Source organism: Acomys russatus, chromosome 19 (genome assembly GCF_903995435.1).
Source record: "Acomys russatus chromosome 19, mAcoRus1.1, whole genome shotgun sequence".
In the NCBI taxonomy this organism is placed as follows: Eukaryota; Metazoa; Chordata; class Mammalia; order Rodentia; family Muridae; genus Acomys; species Acomys russatus.
Genome location: NC_067155.1, coordinates 12732701 through 12751796, shown reverse-complemented (window position 1 = coordinate 12751796; position 19096 = coordinate 12732701). Strand labels below are relative to the sequence as shown.

Here is a 19096-nt window from a genome sequence, read left to right as displayed (position 1 = left end):
GGCCCAGGGGTCCTGCTCAAACTAAGGCACCAGCCAAGGACAATACAGGCAGTAAACTTTAAACCCCTACCCAGATCTAGCCAATGGACAGAACATTCTACACAGTTGTGTGGAGAGTGGGATATGACTTTCTCACATACTCTGGTGCCTCACATTTGACCATGTTCCCTGGAGGGGGAGACATGGTGGCACTCAGAGGAAGGACAGCAGGTTACCAAGAAGAGACTTGATACCCTATGAGCATATACAGGGGGAGGTAATCCCCTTCAGGAACAGTCATAGGGGAGGGGAATAATGGGAAAATGGGAGGGAGGGAAGAATGGGAGGATACATGGGATGGGATAACCATTGAGATATAACAAGAATAAATTAATTTTAAAAATTTTAAAAAGGAGTTATCAAAAAAAAAAAGATAGAGTGTCCCTCTTTGGTGTTGACAGACCCAAGCCAGAACATAGCAGATGTCAGAGCCGGAATGAGCTGTTGCTCTCTGAGGTCACAGGGATGCTTATCAGCCTTGTTGCTCAATGTGTTGCTTGGGGGAAAAAGGTAAAGACAAAAGTTGAGAAGGATGCGCAGGCAGCACTTAAAGTGGAAGGGACATAGCAGCTCCTTAGACATAGACCCCACCCCTCACAGTCTGTGGGATTCTTTGAAGCGCTCCTTCCTGAGAAGACAATCAGCTGAGAGCAAAGACAGACATCAGAAGCTGGGAGCCTTTCTGGAGTTGGAGCTCTTCTCCCCAGGGTACATCACAGTGAGAAGTCAGATGAAGGTGTCTCCCATGCTTTCATTCAAAGAGTGGCAGGGGATCCTGCTCATGGGTAAGTGACACCAATCCCTGACTGTGTGTTGGTGGAGGGGAACTTAGAGTGAGGCTCGAGTCTTCTAAAGAGGACAGGAACCCAAGATGAGACTCAGTGTTTCTGCTTGAAATAGTAGGGGGAAAAGTACAATTGATTCAGCCTCCTGAAGCTCTCTGGGGACAGGTAATGATGAGTAGAAAAGAGCCCCAATAATCTCTATTCAAACCAAATCACAGAGGCTGCTCTGTTCTGTAGACCGATGCTCCCAACCAGGACCAGGTGACTCTTCAAGTAGAAATCAAACAGTAGTGTCCAGCAAAATATCTCAGTGTGTGGAGGCCATGGCAACCTGAATTCAGTCTTCAGCTCCCACACATTAGATGAATGAAGAGACTCACAGATTCTTTTCTCTGCCCTGTACACTGTTGCTGTGGTATGCACTCTCATGTGCATACACTGAGATATGAGCAAGCCTTCACAAACCCACACATACAATACATAAGTAATATAAGAATATTTACATTCCCTTTGAGTATAACTATTTGTTTAGCTACAAACCTGGGAACTTTGTAGATTAACACATGGGCACACTTTTCATTCCTCCATTCATTCTTTCCTTCCTTCTGCCATTCATGTCCAGATGTTTTCCAGGAAGTTAACCATCCTAATATGGCAGACTAACCCCTGTCCTCCCATAGCCCTGGTCATAGTGGACCAGAAATTAGAGTATCTGCAAGATGATATTAGGGATTTCCTGGTACCACAAATGGAAAAAATGTCAGAAAGTGAAGACCTTCTAGAGAAAGAGGTTGATGAAGCATCCTCACACCAAATATAGTGACAGTGAAGGGTGAGCCAGGCATATACTTGAGCAGAGAATTGCTAAGAGAGGTAAATACACACTGAAAGATTCTCAGAAAATGGTGGTAATATTCCTGACTTCAATTTAGGTGGGTAGGTACACCCCTACCCACACACGTGAGTGATGATCACACCCACTCAATAGTAAATTGTTTCTCTTTCTTTCCTTCTAGCCTCCCTTGTAACATGCTGGCACCTGTCTACCACTACCTATGTCAAGATCGAAATAGTGCCACGCAAAGTGTTTGAGGGAGAAAATGTCCTTCTACTGGCTAAAAATCTGCCAAAGAATCTTAAATCCTTTGTCTGGTTCAAAGGGAAGGTAGAAAAGAGCCATCAGATTGCACTGTATGCAGTGAATGCTGAAGAAACTGTGACAGGGCCTGAATACAGTGGCAGAGAGACAATCTACAGTGATGGATCTTTGCAGATCCGGAAGGTCACCCAGAAGGACATAGGATTCTATATTCTACAAACGTATAATAGGCAAGAAAAAATTGTATCAACATCACCCATATACCTCTACGTGTACAGTAAGTGATTCACCCTGGATGCTGGGTAGGGATTATTCTACCAGACACACACATTGCCAACAGAATCATGTTCCTTTCTCCCCTTTATGTATTTCCTTTGGGAAAGACCTAAGTGGAGGTCTAAGGCATTTCAGAAAGGCCCAGGGACCACATGGGCAGACACATCACACAGCTGAGAAAGTGGTAGCATCATCTTGAAGCACTGCATGGGATGGTGCAGGCCAGAGCCCTCTTTCAGGGACTCAGGTCACCTCCTCACACACACCCAGGTTGTGAGAGGCTCCTGATACATCTGCTCCTGGGCATGTTTTCTGTGTCATAAGTCTGACTTGTGCTTGTAGAGAGAATGGGACAGTCCTCTCCCCCACTTAACACTCAGCTGGTTCTTTTGGATACCTCACAGGAATTTATGAAACATGCATGCTGAAAGCAAACTCCATGTTTCCAGAGCATTGAGAACACAGGTCAGACTTGGTTCACAGCTGGTTTTCTGTGTCACACAGTGAATGCTGAGGGTTCTTCATTGTTGCTGACAGATCAAGGCCAGGACACACTAGAAGACATATGGATGCTCAGCAGTTTGTAGCTCATTGTGTGGACTCTACGACTGAATAGTAAAGACAGAAGGGAGAGGAACAGCAGGAAGCATGGAGAGTGTTGCATGGTCTGAGGTCATTCATTCATTCACTCATTCTTTCATTCATTCGTTTGTTTTCCACAGGTGTTGAAATTTGTTTTGAGAGGTGATTTTTTCATTAATTTGTTTATTTAATCTCTTTAAGCCAGACCCTAGCCCCCTTCCTCCTCACCTCCCTGTCACACCCTCATGTTCCCTACACTCCCCACTTTCCTATTTATTTATTATGTATACAATGTTATGTCTGCATGTACAACTGTGTACCATAGGAGGGCATCTGATCTTACTATAGATGGTTGTGAGCTACCATGTGGTTGCTAGGAATTGAACTACAGACCTTTGGAAGAGCAGCCAGTGATGCTAACCTCAGAGCCATCTCTCCATCCCCTCTTTCCTTTTTATCAGAAAATGGGAAGACCCCAAAGGGGAATAATCCACTCAGGCACTTCAAATTGTAGCCAGATTAAACACATCCTCTTCAAATTTTGTTTCACAAGGCAACACAGCAAGGGGAATGGGATGTAAAGTCAAGCCACAGAGTCAGAGACTGCCTCCACACTCATTGTTAGGGAAGCCACATGTTGACCATGATGCACATTAGCCATATATGTGTAAGGGGTCTAGCTCCAGCCCATGCATGCTCTTTGGTTGGTGGTTCAGTCTCTCTGAGCTCCCATGGGCCCGGAGTATTTGACTCTGTAGGTCTTCTTGTGGTGTCCTTGACCCATCCAGCTCACTCCATTCTTCTTCCCACTCTTCCACAAAACTCCTTGAGCTCTGCAAATTTTTTGTCTGTGAGTCTCTGCATATGTTTCCATCAGAAGTTGGATGAAGTCTCTCAGAAGACACTTATCCTAGTCTCCTGTCTGCAAGCATAGGAGGGTGTCATTAACAGTGTCAGGGGTTGGTTCTCTCCCGTAGGGTAGATTGCAAATTGGGCCAGTCATTGGTTTGCCATTCCCTCAATCTCTACACCTTTATGCCTACACTTCAAGAAGGTAAAACAAATTTTGAGTCAAAGGTTTTATGAGTGGGATGGTGTCCCCTTCCCTCCACTGTAAGTCTCACCTGGCTACAGGGAGTAGCCACTTTAGACTCCTTAACCCTCAGTGGTAGAAATATCAGCAAGGGTTATAGATTCCTGGGAGCCTACCCTGTCCTGTCCTACCCAGTTTTTCGGGACTGTGTTTCTATATGGAGCTCTGGCTGTCCTGCATTCCCTATGTAGACCAGGGTAGCCTCCTACTCACTGTGATCCAATGGCATATGCCTCCTGAATGCTGGGATTAAAGGTGTGTTTCACCATGCCTGACCTTTTTACCCCATTCTTAAATTGGGTTATTTGTTATGTTGTTGTTTAATTTCTTGAATTCTTTATATAATTTAGATATTAGTCTTCTGTATGGTTGGGAAAGATGTTTTCTGATAGTGTAGGCTGTCATTTTTTCCTATTGACAGTGTCCTTTGATTTGCAGAAGCTTTTCAGTTTTATGAGGTTCCATTTATTTATTGTTGATCTTAGTGCCTAAGCTGTTGGTGTTTGTTCAGACAGTTGTCTCTTGTGCTAAGGGGTTCGATGCTATCCCCCACTTCCTCTTCTAATATATTTAGTGTTAGTTATTGGCTTGGTGTATATTTTCTTTATTGTGTTTAGGTATGCTCTTTGTATCTCTGATCTCTTTAAGACTTTTATCATGAAGGTGTGTTGGATTTTGTCAAAGGTTTTTCTACATCTAATAAGATGACGATGTGATTTTTACTTTCAGTTTGTTTATATAGTGGATGGCATTGATACATTTTCATTTGTTAAATACCCCCTGCCACCCTGGGATGAAGCTTTATAGATCATGGTGGATAATATTTTTGATGTGTTCTTGGATTTGTTTTGTGAATATTTTATTGAGTAGTTTTGCATCAATGGTCATGGAAGATATTGGTCTGGAATTTTCTGCCTTATTTGAATCCTTGTGTGGTTTAGGTATCCGGATGACTCTAACTCCATAGAATAAACTTGGAAATGTTCCATCTGTTTCTAGCTTGTGCAATATTTTAAGGATTAATTTTTTAAGATCTGGAAGAATTCTGCTCTAAAAACATCTGTCCCTGCGTTTTTATTTTGGTTGGGAGATATTTTAAACACTACTTCTATTGCTTTTGGTGTTATAGGACTATTTAAATATTTTACATGATTTTTATTTCATTTTTGTAAGTGGTATCTATCTAAAAATTTGTCCATTTTGTTCAGATTTCCAAATTTTGTGAATTATAGGTTTTTTCACATAAGACTTAATGATTCTCTGGATTTCCTCCGTGTCTGTTCTTTGTCCCCTTTCATTTCTGATTTTGTTCATTTAGATGCTGTCTCTTTGCCTCTTAATTAGTTGGGTTAAGTGTTTATCTATCTGGTTGTAATTATCAAAGAACCATCTCTTTTTATTGTTGATTCTTTGCATTGTTATCTTTGGCTCTATTTTACTGAATCAGCCATGAGTTTGATTATTTGCTGCCATCTACTCCTCTTGGTGTGGTTTTTCTTTTGTTGTTTTTCTGGAGCTTCGTGTGGGCTGTTAATTCAGTAGTGTGGGATCTCTCCACTGTCTTTATGAAGGTGCTTAGTGCTATGAGCTTTCCTGTTCTGGCTCCATGTACTGTATCCCATAGATTTGGGTATGCTACACCTTCATTTTCATTGAATTCTAGAACTTCTTTAATTTCTTTCTTTTTTCTTTCCCAACTAATGATTGTTGAGCATACACTTATACAGTTTCCATGGTCTTTTAGGCTTTCTGTTGTTTCTATTGTGGTTGGAGTCCAGATTTTATCCACAGTGGTCTTATAAGATGCAAGGGGTTATTTCAATTTTTTTGCATCAGTTGAAGTTTGTTTTGTGATCATATATATTCTCAATTTTGATGAAGGTTCCATGAGCGGCTGAAAAGAGTGTTGAAGTCTCCTACTATTAATGTGTGGGGTTCATTGTGTGATTTAGGCTTTAGTAATGTTTCTTTTGAGAATGTGTGTGCCCTTGCATTTGGGGCATAGATGTTCAGAATTGAGACATTATCTTGGTGGATTTTTCCTTTGATGAGTATGAAGTGTCCTTTCCTATCTCTTTTGATTAATATTGATTGAAAGTCTATTATGTTATATAGGAGAATGGGTATTCCATCTGGCTTCTTGGGTAAATTTGCTTGGAATTTTTTCCCAGACCTTTATCCTGATGTAATGTTTATCTTTGCTGCTGAGGTGTGTTTCTTATATGCAAAACAAGGATGGATCTTGTTTTCTCAGCCATTCTCTTAGCCTATGTCTTTTTATTGGAGAATTGAACCCAGTGATGTTGAGAAGTATTAATGACCAACGATTGTTAATTCATGTTACTTTGATATTGGTGGTGTGAGTGTGAATGTTTTTGTGTGCCCCCCCATATTTTGTTTTTGCTGGTATAAAATTATATTTTTCCTGTGTTTTCTTGAGTACAGTTAATCTCCTTATTGGTTTTGTTTTGTTTGGGGGTTTTTTTGGATGGTGGTGGGGAGGGTTGCTTCTAGTATTTTCTATATGGCTGTATTTGTGGATAGATATTTTTTAAATTTGGTTTTGCCATGGAATATCTTGGTTGTCCATCTATGGTTAATGAAAGGTTTACTGGATATAGTAGTCTGGGCTAGTATCTGTGTTCTGTTGGGGTCTACCTGATATTTGAGCAGGCCCTTCTGGCTCCTAGAGTCTCTGTTGATGAGTCTGGTTTAATTCTAATAGTCTGCCTATGTATGTTATTTTTGCCCTTATCCCATATGGCTTTTAATCTTCATTCTTTGTTATGTATATTTAGTGTTTTGATAATTATGTGTTGAGGAATTTTATTTTTTATTCTCTTTTTGGTTTTGGTTTTTGGTTATTTCAAGACAGGGTATCTCTGCGTAGCCTTGGCTGTCCTGGGCTCACTTTGTAGAGCAGGATGGCCTTGAACTCACAGTGATCCACCTGCCTCTGCTTCGCTGAGTGCTGAGATTGCAGGCATGTGCCACCACACCCAGTGAGGATTATATTTTTGGTCCAATACTGTTGGTGATCTGTAAGCTTCTTGCATGTTTATAAGTATGTCTTTCTTTAGGTTATGAAATTTTTCATCTGTGATTTTATTGAAGATGTTTACTGTGCCTTTGAGCTGACCACCTCATTCATCTATTTGTATTTTTTCTATGTTTGGTCTTTTCATGGTGTCCAACATTTCTGCATGATTTCTAATAGAAATTTTATAGACCGAGCATTTTCTTTTACTGATGTATTAATTTCGTCTATCATATCTTCTGTGCCAAATATTCTCTCTCCCATCTCTTGTATTCTCTTGGTGATGCTTGTGTCTGTAGTTCTTGTTCTCTTTACTAGGTTTCTATTTCTAAGATTGCCTCAGTTTGTGTGTGTGGGTTTTTTTTCCTTCTATGTTCATTTTCATGTTTTAGAAAGATATATTCATTTCCTTCTCCTGTTTACTTGTATTTTCCTGTTTCTTTAAAGGATTTATTCATTTCTTTCATCTGTTTGATTATATTTCCTAAATTTCTTTGAGGGATTTATTCATTTCTTGTTAAAAGGCCTCCATCGTTTTCATAAGATTAGATTGAAGGAGGTTTTCTTGCTTTTTTGTTGTCTTAGAATATCCATCGCTTGTTTTAGTAGGATAACTGGGTTATGGTGATGACATACTGCACTGAATTTTGTTGAGTGTGATCCTATTCTGGCCTTTAGCCATCTGGCTTTCACTGGTGTTGGCAGGCTTGGTGGAACCTGATGGCAGTATGCCTCTGGGATTGCAGGTAGATCTGGAAGTCTGTGATGGATGCGGGCCTCTGGTAGTCCCACAAGATGGTGGCTATGGTCTTGGTAGTACCTAATGACTGCCACTCCTAGAAATGAAGGTTGAGCTGGGTCTTGGTAAAATGGCATGCTGATAATTGTTTGTATTAGAAAACATCATGTTTTTTCCTTTTCATCCCCTTAAAGGTCAGTAGAATGCCTGACTTTTTAAGAGCAGCATTTTAAAAAGGCATACAGATATCAGTTCTCATAATAACCTAGTCATAGTTGGCTTAAAGTAAATGAAGGTAAAAGGTGAAGTGTAGTGTTGATAAAAACACAAGAGGAACAGAACAACAACAATAAGAGTTAGAGAGTGAAGTTCCAGATCTTGTAGGGAGGGAAGTTTTGGAGGAACCACACAATATCAATCTACATAGAGTATAAGCAGGGAAATGAGAGCACTAAGTTACAGCTATACTGATACACAAGAAAGAGTTCCATGTACGTGAAACACCAAATGCAGGAACACTGAGTTTATGGAAGTAATTTGCAGACCTCCATAAAGTAGGGTAGGAAGATGATCACCCACACAGCTTGGCTGAACAATGAACACATCTCAGGACATAGAGCTCCACCTTAAAAAAATACAAAAGTTCTAAGATCAATCTCTATTTTTCCTTCTAGATTACATTTTGACACTTGGATGTCCTCTCGCCTCTGTCCATCCCAGCATTGAATTAGTGCCTCCCTATGTTGCTAAAGGAGAAAATGTCCTTCTACGCGTTCACAATCCCCCAGAGAAGATTCAAGAAATTTTCTGGTACAGAGGGGTATTTGTGTTGAGTTACAAAGAGGTTTCTCGATACATAATAGCCAAGAATTCAAGTGTGGATGGACCTGCACACAGTGGTAGAGAGACCATGTACAGCAATGGATCCTTGCTAATCCACAATGCTACCGGGAATGACACTGGATACTATACCCTACGAACTCTGAGTACAGATGTGAAAGATGAAGTAGTGCATGTACAACTCCTGGTGGGTGGTAAGTGATTGTCTGTGATCAGTCAGTGCTGGGTGGCATGTAGACACGCAGGACTGTCACACATGGCAAGTGACCTCTCTTTCTCTGCACTGTGTCTCCATGTTGGAGTTTCAGTACTTAGCGCTGTACATGCATGGTGAAGAAAGGTGACATAGATTAGACTACTTTTCTAATCCAACTTTCATAGATGATGAGAGAGAGGGAGAGAGAGAGAGAGAGAGAGAGAGAGAGAGAGAGAGAGAGAGAGAGAGAGAGAGAGAGAGAGAGAATGATAGGAAATAGTTACTTAGTCAAGGAGCAGCAGATTCATTCCAGTTTCTTGAGGTTCTCACTCCGAACATGGTATTGAGAAAGATCCTGTTGGCTACTGGCAGATTTTGTGTCATAACAGAGAAGTGAGCACCAGGAAGGACTGGCTCCAGATCTCTGTTCTAGCTTGGACTACAAATGATCCTGAAACGTATTTTGCCAAGATTGGAGTTTTACTTTTGCAGTCGACAAGGAACAATGGTTTTCAGTCTCCCATATTTCATGGGAAATGAAATAGTGAACTGATTTGAGAGCCTTTGCTGAGCAAGATCATCTGTGCACCCCCTGAGACTTGGTATGAACAGCAGAGCAGACCAGGCCATGAGCCAATTGTCCATATCAGCTTATGAGATCTCACATGATGTTCAGGGTACCCAAAGGGAAGAACAGAGGACTTAGGTCCTGCTGGCAAGTGCTTGTCCTCTGAAGTCCAGCCATTCTCTCCTGTAGCCAAAGAGTAACAGGCTCTGCTAGTCTTGACAGCTCCCAGATGTAAGTGTCAGTCATCCTATTGATTAACAGGGAGCAGTGTTAGCTCATGGTCAAATACTGAGAAGCTGGTTTGCTGGAGAAGATGGAAGAAATGGTTTCCATTTCTGTCCCAACAGACATGGAAGTCTCTCCCAGAAGGACAGTTTGACCTACTTGCTGTTTCCTCTAGCCCAGAAAATTACTAGGGGACCCTGTTCAATATTTCTCCTTTCTAGCATCTTGAGTTGTGGAGAGAGTGATGACAGTGAAATTGCCAATCTAAGGACAGAGGCATCCCTAAAAAGTCAGGGTGGATGTGAGCAGACCTACACAATGTCTCAACCAACAAAGAAGGCTGGAATTCAGGGTCCTCACTGAACTGCTCCACCTCAGAGTGAGCCTACTCCTCTTCAGGCCTCGGAAGACCTGCTTCACATGCAGAACATGGATCTCCTGATACAACTAACCGATCCTGAATGTTTGTCCTGGAGCAACCCTGAATAGTAACACTAGTGATAATGGATGAGTGTCCTATCCCTGGTGTCACACAGCATGTCTCTTTCCAGCCCTCACAGACATCTCTGCCATCTTCTGGCTATGGATAAATTTCACCTTCCCAGATTTGAGGACATGGGGATTACTTGGTGCCCAATGGAGGTTCTGTGTCACCAAGGATGAATAGGGATCACAGAGTGCCCTTCTTGGTTGTGATAGAGCCAAGGCCAGTCAAAGCAGGGGTCAGCCCTGGGGTGAGATGTTGGATTCTGGCTCACAGTGGTGCTTATCAGCCTATTGCTCACTGTTTAGACTGGAGACTGAAACATAAAGAGAATGAGAGAGAGAGATGCACCTGGGAACACTGAGGAGAGAAGACAGCAGTGCCTCAGCCAAGCACCGAACCCACAGCTCTGTGACTCTGTGAGGGACTTTTGCCTCAGTGCAGACTTGGGTCAGAAGGAGGCAGGACAACAGAGATGCTGAAGCAGAAGCTCCTCTATACTGTGTGAGGTTGGCAATGGCAACAGAGTTTGTGGTGGTGCCACTGTTACTCTATAAATGGGGCACTATGGGCAAGGGCTAGTACCCTAAGTGAAGAGAGAATTCCCTGACAGTGTGTGATAAGGCACCAATCAGGCCCTGGCTAGAGTCTCCAGGGAGGACAAGAGTCTGAAGAAATTCAAAGTATCTGCTTGCCCCTGAGTGGGGTTGACACAGAGGTGGAGAGAAATTCAGCAGCAGGAAAATCTCAATGAAAAGGACATGGTAAAAGGTGCCCACAAAGGCCAGATTGTTCTCTACTCAAAGTCAATCACATTGTCAGCTATATTCTGAAGCGTGCTGCTCCTACATTGGAGTGATTCAGAAAAAAATTGGCATGGATAGGCCAGTGGGGTGCCTCAAAAAGGAAAGGCATATCTGCCAGGCCAGAGGACCTGAGGTAAATGCTCAGCTCCCTCATAATCAGAGAGAATTCTCTGACTCCTCATGGATGTCCCTTGCAACACACAGAAATACCACGGCATGCACCCACCTATATACACATCTATGCAGAAATGCATGTGGTTCACTCCTGCATGTATTCACATACATTTGAAATAGATATCAATTTAAAAGAATTGAATGAAAGTGATGTATTCACTCACCTCAAACCTGAGTCTTTTCATAAGTAAAATTGTGCACAAGCTGGACCTTAGGACCATCAGTTTCTCGTTAATTTTCATTCATTCTCACACTCATTTCTCAGGTGCACCTGAGTTTTTCCCTAGGCACCATTTATTCCACAAAAATATTTAAGAATGAGAATGTTCCTCACAAGACTCTATTCCATGTAGACTGGAAGAGAAGCCTGTGGAGGAAGCTACAAAATGAAGTCATGTGGGTGCTGTAGCCATTAAAGGAAAACAGCTACTACAACTACTACTACTACTACTGCTACAGCTACTACTACAAGATTCAAAGAGCCCAGGGACAAAGTCTATGATGAAGGAAGTCAGTGAGGCATCACCCCACCACCAATTTACACTGAGTGTGAACAGGGATCAAAATGCAGTGAGCCGTGGCCATGTTGACACCTGAGGAGAGCGTGCCATACAGATTACATGACAAGTGCGGGTATTGTGCTGACCTCCACCGGGTAGGATAGGACCCTCAGCTATGTACCTCTGCAGACCAATGGACACATCTGCTCAGGTCACAGGGCCCCATCTTTGCTGAATAAAAAGGTCTCAATATTGATGGATGTATCTGTTCCCTTCTAGCCTCCTTTTTGCCCTGTGGACGCTCTCCCACCTCTACTCACTTCAGCATTGAATCAGTGCCACCCAGTGTTGCTGAAGGGGGAAGTGTTCTTCTACTTGTTCACAATCTTCCAAGGAATCTTGAAATGCTTTTCTGGTACAAAGGGGTGGCAATGATCAAGAACCAAGAGGTTTCTCGGTATGTAATAGCCAATAATTCAAGTGTGGAGGGACCTTCACACAGTGGTAGAGAGACATTGTACAGCAATGGATCCCTGCTGATCCACACTGTCACCAAGACTGACACTGGATTCTACACCCTGCGCACTCTGGGCACAGATCTGAAAGAGCAAATGAGGCATGTGCAACTCCATGTGGATGGTAAGTGATTGTCTGTGAACAGTCAGTGCTAGTTGGGGCTCAGAATCACAGTGGTCTTGGTCTTCTGGTCTTGGAATACTGTTTCCATGATGTTAAGGTGTGAGCACTTGTAGCAAGACACACATGATGGAGACAAATGGGCATAGATCAGACTCCATTATCGGGCTCCCTCCTGCATCAAATATGATCTTCAAGGTAAGGAACTCACCCTAGAATGTCAGATGACATCAGGCTTGTGGGAATCTCAATACATGCTTTGCTAAGAAAGACCCTGTGGGCATCAGGCAGAGGCTGGTTGGAGAAAACTATGGCATCCTAAGAGTGGTAGTGACTAGGAAACTCTGGCTGTACTCATCCACCCTAGGTTCAATTTCTAGTGATTCTAGGGAGCATTTTCCCAGGGCTGGACTATTAGTTAATATCTCTCATTGCTGACAGGGAACAATGGTGTTGTTCATGTCACCTTGTTGTGTTTATATTCTCTAAAAGTGAGGGTCATAAATCAAATCTAAGAACTGTTGCAGAGAGTGTGGAGGAGTGCTGCTTACTGGCTTGCTCCTCATTACATGCTTAGCCTTGATTCTTGTAGCCCCAGCATCCCTTAGCACAGGAGTGGAACTTTTTGCTGTGGACTGGACCCTCCTATATCAATCCGTAGTGGCAGTTTTAATTGATGCTCCAACTTTCAAATCTACAGTTTTTCTTTTTAAATTTTGGTATTGCTAGGCAATTTCTCTTTGTAGCCTTGGCTTTCCTTCCTTCACTTTGTAGAGCAGGCTGACCTTGAACTTGCAGAGATCTGCCTGGCTTTCCCTCATTGAGTGCTGGGATTACAAGTGTGTGGCATTTTGCCTAATTTCAAATCGACTCTTGCTTGTGTGAAGCTCTCAAAAATCCAGTCAGAATAGTTCCTGAGCCTTTTCTAAAACTTGAGCCTGCCACGCAACCCAGACTGTTACCTGCACTCACACATCCTGACCTGTATGCTGTAGGGCAAAGCAGAAAGAACACCTGGAAGGTTGAGTCAGGGCTTGACTAGAGCTACAAGGAAACCAAGTAAAAGTCAGAGAATGAAAATAGGTCTGTGTCCCGAGGCCGTGGTTGTGGGTAGGGTGGGAGCCTCCCCTTTGGGTGCCCGTGGGGAAAAAAAGGAAAAGAAGAAGAAAAAGGAAAAAAATAAAATAAAAATAAAAAAATAAATGAAAAGAAAAGAAAATGGGTCTGTAGAGAAAAATTCTAGGGAGTCATAATCTCAACCTACAGTGTGCATGTGTGCAGTGTCTGACAGCCATGGAGACACCTGAGGAGAGAGATCCATGCAGAAGAGATGACATATTTCAGGTCACTCAGGGAATGAAGGATATCATGTTGCTGACTTCCTCCATGTGAGATAGATTCATCCTCACTTGTATCCCTAGGCTGAGTGATGAGTCAGCCCATCAGGTGAGGATGGAGGTCGCCATATTTCCACCAAATACAATGATTCCATGTGATGTGTTTTTCTCCTTTCCCTTCCAGCCTCGCTTTCTACTTGCTGTAACCCTCTCACCTCTGCCCCACTTGTGATCAATCAAGTGCCACAGAGTGTTGCTAAAGGGGAAAGCGTTCTTCTCCAAGTTCATAACCTGCCACAAGATCTGCATGCATTTTCATGGTACAAATCTGCATATAGAAGCCAGCTTTTAAAGATTGTACTATACACCTCATCCATGAATTCCATCATGAGGGGCCCTGCACACAGCAGAAGAATGACAGTATATGCCAACGGATCCCTGCTCTTCCAGAATGTCACTGAGAATGATGCAGGATTCTACACACTAGAAACTGTAAACAGAGGGTTCAATGTTACAACAACACATGCACAACTTCATATAAGTAAGTAGCTTCTAGGGTATGGGTATGCTGTATCCTGTTTTATACAGTGAACTGTGAGGTCTTGGCACTGCCTTCTCTCTCTCTCTCTCTCTCTCTTTCTCTCTCTCTCTCTCTCTCTCTCTCTCTCTCTCTCTCTCTCTCTCTCTCTCTCTGTGTGTGTGTGTGTGTGTGTGTGTGAGTGTCTGTCTGTCTGTCTCTTCCTCATCTACTTAACTATGTATTCTATCTATCTATCATCTATCTATCTATCTATCTATCTATCTACCTATCTGCCAAATGGGACACCAGGAAGAAATATGTGTGGAAGGGACAGAGATGGGTCTAGTACTCCATCCTTGACAACAGTCAACATTACCATGGGAAGGGCTCCTGCCTGGCAGGAGGCTCATCTCAGAAAGAGGAAGATAGTAGAGCTTGGGGATAGGGGTAGATCAAATGCTGTTCTTCACAGACAAAAGGCCGAGCAAACAATAAGTGACTTGGGGACCTATTATGTACTTCTTTGTAAAGGGCACAGCTTCTGGCAGTGGATTCTGTTGACCCCCAAACACGGACAACATTGCCAGATGGTAGGAGAGGAGGAGGGGAGCTCAGAGCCTGGAGAAAGGATAGAAAAATCTCTTTTAAGTTGTTGTCTAACCTCCATATATGTATCATAATAAACACCCACACACCACACAGGATTGCATAAACCTTAACTAACACATATACTCATATCCACCTACACCCACATACTCACTCCCCACAAATGAAATAGTTAATGTGAGCTGGAAGTTCAAGCAGTGTCAGTATTTCCAGATATGAGAATTGCATTAACACCTGGATATGCAAAGCCAAGGGACTTTCATTCACCACCCACTTTTTTGTGTGTTTTGAGGCAGGGATTCTCTTTGTAGCCCTGGCTGTCCATGATGGCCTTGAACTCACATAGACCTGCCTGCCTCTGCCCACTGAGTGCTGAGGTTAAAGGTGCACACCACCATGCCCTCTCACCACCCACATGTATCTGAGCCCATCCAAGCTTCCAGAAATATCAAAGTAGTTTTTCCTAACAAGACCCTAGCCCTAGTGGACTGGAAGACAGAGAATAAATCCCTCATTGAAGTGAAGTCCATGTTTGGTTGTAACAAGGAAAGAAGAAGATTGAAGATGTCAAAAGGTGAAGCCTGGGGGTCTCTAGAGGAATAAGAGGTCAGGGAAGGTACCTCCCACATTTTCCTAGTTTGAGCAGGAATGTGACGACAATGAGGGCAGAAACTTCAGGAGGAAAGATTTCAACATAGAGGAAGTGACATGATCAGTTGCATGAAATATTTATTTGCTTACTTCCTCTGATTGGACAGACACTCCCAACCACCTCCTCTGAGTGATGAATCTAGGCATTCAGGACACAGGGCCCATCTTTTCACCAACCATAAAAGTCTCAATATTGATAAAACCTGTTTTGCCCTTCTATCCTCCCTTTTAGACTGCATTTACCCTTCCACCACTGGTCAGCTCATTATAGAACCTGTGCCTCTCAACATTGTTGATGGGAGCAACGCTCTCCTGCTTGCTCATAATATGCCAGAGAAACTTCATGCCTTTTACTGGTACAAAGGAGAAACCTTTCTCTACAAACATGAAAGTTCACGCCATGAAGTAACCATGAGTAGAAGTATGCTTGGGCCTGCATACAGCGGTAAAGAGACAGTGTATCCCAATGGATCACTGCTACTGCACAATGTCACCCAGGAAGACATTGGATTCTACACCCTAGTAATTATAAATATGCAATTATACATTCAGGAGACAGACGTGGAGCTCCACATATACAGTAAGCAATTCTCTGTGACATCTGGGTGCTGGTGGGGTTGATTTCCTTTTACACACACAGGACTCCCAAGTGTGGACTATGCCTGCCTCCCCTCTATTTTGTGTCTCTACATTGGAGTTTGAGCACTCATTGCAGGACTCACAATGAGTAGAAATACTGAAATAGATAAGAATATCTCACCTGACTCCATCTGCAGAGGAGTTGGGTAACGCAGCCCAAGGGTGCCTGTTAGCTTCAAACTCTTGTGGCTCTCACAATAAAGGTGGCCCTGAGAAGGATTCTACAGATGTCAGGCAAAGACTGGATGAGATAACCATGGTTTCATTATTATGAGGTGAATATCAGGAAGTCAAGAGTTTAGGTCTCTGTTCCAGACTCAACTCTAGCTGTCCCAAAGGAGAATCTCCTCAGGGCTAGAATTGGACTTCCTGTTACAGCTGTCATGGAACAGGGCTTTATTGACTCTCCAAATCCCATGGAGTGTGGGAGCAGCTGTGCACTGCCCAGACAGCTGCAGTCATGTAGGTCACCTGGGTATCTCTTTTTCTTGAGTCTCAGTGGAGAGGTAACAGGTCATATGCCAACTGCTCTGATGACCTTAGAGGACTTATAGGAAGGACAGGTTCTCAAGGGGAGGGACAGAAGAGACAGTTCTCCAGGAAGCCCCTTGTCCTTCTGGGTCCAGCCCAGGGAACACTCTTCAGCAGCTAAATGGTAACAGATGTCACTTATTTGAGCATCTGCCCCCGTCCCAGGTCAGGCTGTTGCTCATATCTAAGTGTAATTCATAGACACAGTAGTGATTATGTACTACAAGTGCAAGTATTGGGAAACTAAGGCACATCAGACTCTGTGTCAGAATCAGAATCCCACAGGCTGTGGGTGGAAAGTCCAAAGCAGAAGAAATGTGTCTGATATCACAGTCCCAATGTTCCACCCTGGGCTCTTTTAAGAGTCTGTTAACTATAGAAGGGCTGGTTGAGCTCTCTGAAGGAATATTGTCATTTCATCCCCTCCTCTGTTTCTTCACAGAGCCTGTGACACAACCCTTTATTCAGGTCACCAACACCACAGTCAGAGTACAGAGTTCTGTCATCCTCACTTGTGTCTCACCCGACACTGGAATCTCGATCCATTGGTTCTTCAAAGACCAGAATCTACAACTCACAGAGAGAATGAAGCTGTCCCCGACAAAGTGCCAGCTCACCATAGATCCTGTGAGGATGGAGGATGCTGGAGAGTATCAGTGTGAGGCCTCCAACCCAGTCAGTTTTATGACCAGTTTCCGAGTCACCCTGGATGTTGTGAATGGGTGACCTCTCCTCTAATCCTACAGCAGATTGGGGGTGTTTCTTTGCCAATTAGATACAAAAATTGGGAAAAAGTTACATCATAGAAATTGTTAGGTACCACTCAGGTACAGTCAGCATGTTAAGTAATACCTGTGATCCTGGGATAAACATGTACAATAACCAGCCAGGACATAAAGAGAGATTCAATTTCCTAAGGGGGGAAAATACATCAATATAGTAAAGAGACATTAAGAACTTAGCTTGTCGATCAAACATATAGCCAACCCTCAGAATGTATGAGAACTCATTTCAGGACCACCAAACTTCTGTTTGTTCAGAGTCCCCTGTTAACGTGCTACAATGTTTTCATAAAGACAAATACATTTTATATACTTAAGTGTATTCCATGAATAACTGACTCACACAGGACTGATGCTGCCAAGACACCAGTCATCCATGTGAGGTGAGGAAGAGTGACATGGGGAAGGTCCTGTTCATCTTTTCCACTAGACATAACTTGAATCTAAAAGGTTTGGATGTAGTTTGTTTGATTCACAGGTGTAAAATTGACCACAAAGGCATGACTGGACTCTATTTATGCTGGCAGTGGCTTTCACAATGTGAAGTTGTACAGAATTCTTTTTCCTCTTAACAACTTTTTGTGACACATATGGGATCCCCACTCTGGTCATATCTGAGTGGGCGATTACGTGGCATGAAGCATGCTCATATTGTCATGTGGCCGTCAACACTGTCCACTCTCAGATCCCTTTTAAACCCATCACTGTGTAAATCCATCTACTTCTGTCTCTGCATGTAACAAAACAGGGTTCTTAATTGTGGCCAATATAAGCTTACTAAAGTACAGCTCAGGAGGGTGTGTTTGCTCATGAGTTCCAGAAACTTCTGTAGAATCTTTAAGACTGTCTACAAAGAGGTTCATGTCATATACAGATGTATTTTACAGCTGATCAACTGGCTGCCTTACATTTCTTTAAGTTGCCTAAAAGTTCTGTCTAAGACTCCTAAGAAAATACTGAAAAGAAGTGACCACAGCAGCATCCAAGTGTCAATCTCCTTTTAGAGAGAATACTGTCACTTGTCCCCACCAAGTACTGCGTTGCATGTAAGTTTTCATGTACACTGCTACTGAACTAACATTTTCTTCCATCCCTAATTACTGCTTTCATCATTAAAATATTCACTTTACCTATCGGTATTGGCACACACCTTTAACTTCAGCATTCTTGAGGCAGAGGCAGGCAGATCACTGTGAGTTTGAGGTTAGGCTGCTCTACAAGCAAAGTGCAGGACAGCCAGGGCTACAAGGGGAAACCCTGTCTTGAAAAACCAAACAACCAAAAAAAAAACAAACAAACAAAAACAAAAAGGATAATATAATAGGCCCAATAATTTGTTGCACCTGGACAGGTGAGCCAGGTGTTTGATAGGTGTGATAGCCACCACACCTGGCTTTTGTCCCTATTTTCCACATGTTCCATTAGCAGTAGTCACCTGAACCTCAAGAAATCTCTCTACAAGATCCACAGATATGAGAGAAGGAATGTTAAAACTATGTCTACAAAGTGGCTCTAGTGAAAGCCTGCCCTGACACTTAACATTTGTAGATCATTCCTAGATTCATGTTTTATCCTTAAGGAATCAGTGGCTCATGTCAGTCATCATGAACCACAAAAACAGAATAGCTCATTTTTTATTCAGTTGGAGAATTGAACTGAAAGGAGAGGTTTCTGGTCACACATCAAGTCCTGAGGAGAGGCTGTGAGGCTTCTCAATGAAGCAAACTGTTAACTCTCAGAACCACCTATCTGTAGTATCCATGTAGGGTGCTTTCTTATACTGAGCAGTGGAGGTCAGTGCATCTGGAAGGGACACAACACTCTATGCTGCAATGTTGTCCTAGGTCTAAGTACCATCATCAAACTCTGTAGCTCAGCTCACACATGAAAGTCTGTGTTTCTCCCATTCAGCACATGAACTGTGAGTATGGGCACACAGATCCTATGCATC

At 42.8% G+C, this 19096-nt stretch overlaps 1 protein-coding gene across 1 annotated transcript; it reads left to right on the top strand.

Annotated features, from left to right (window-relative positions):
• The first annotated feature begins 769 nt into the window (after positions 1-769).
• On the top strand, positions 770-17089 carry LOC127203200 (carcinoembryonic antigen-related cell adhesion molecule 3-like). Its single transcript, XM_051161996.1, has 7 exons — positions 770-824; positions 1841-2200; positions 8325-8684; positions 11723-12082; positions 13601-13957; positions 15426-15773; positions 16806-17089. Exons 1-7 carry the CDS (start codon positions 770-772, stop codon positions 17087-17089), a joined length of 2124 nt encoding a protein of 707 aa, XP_051017953.1.
• The last annotated feature ends 2007 nt before the right edge of the window (positions 17090-19096 follow it).

What these genes read in the sequence shown, in the direction of transcription:
- LOC127203200 (XM_051161996.1), top strand. Translation starts at nt 770, where the DNA reads ATGAAGGTGTCTCCCATGCTTTCATTCAAAGAGTGGCAGGGGATCCTG. An exon ending in GCAGGGGATCCTGCTCATGG is followed by an intron (nt 825 to 1,840) that starts GTAAGTGACACC and finishes CTTTCCTTCTAG; the next exon opens with CCTCCCTTGTAACATGCTGG. An exon ending in ACATGCACAACTTCATATAA is followed by an intron (nt 13,958 to 15,425) that starts GTAAGTAGCTTC and finishes CCTCCCTTTTAG; the next exon opens with ACTGCATTTACCCTTCCACC.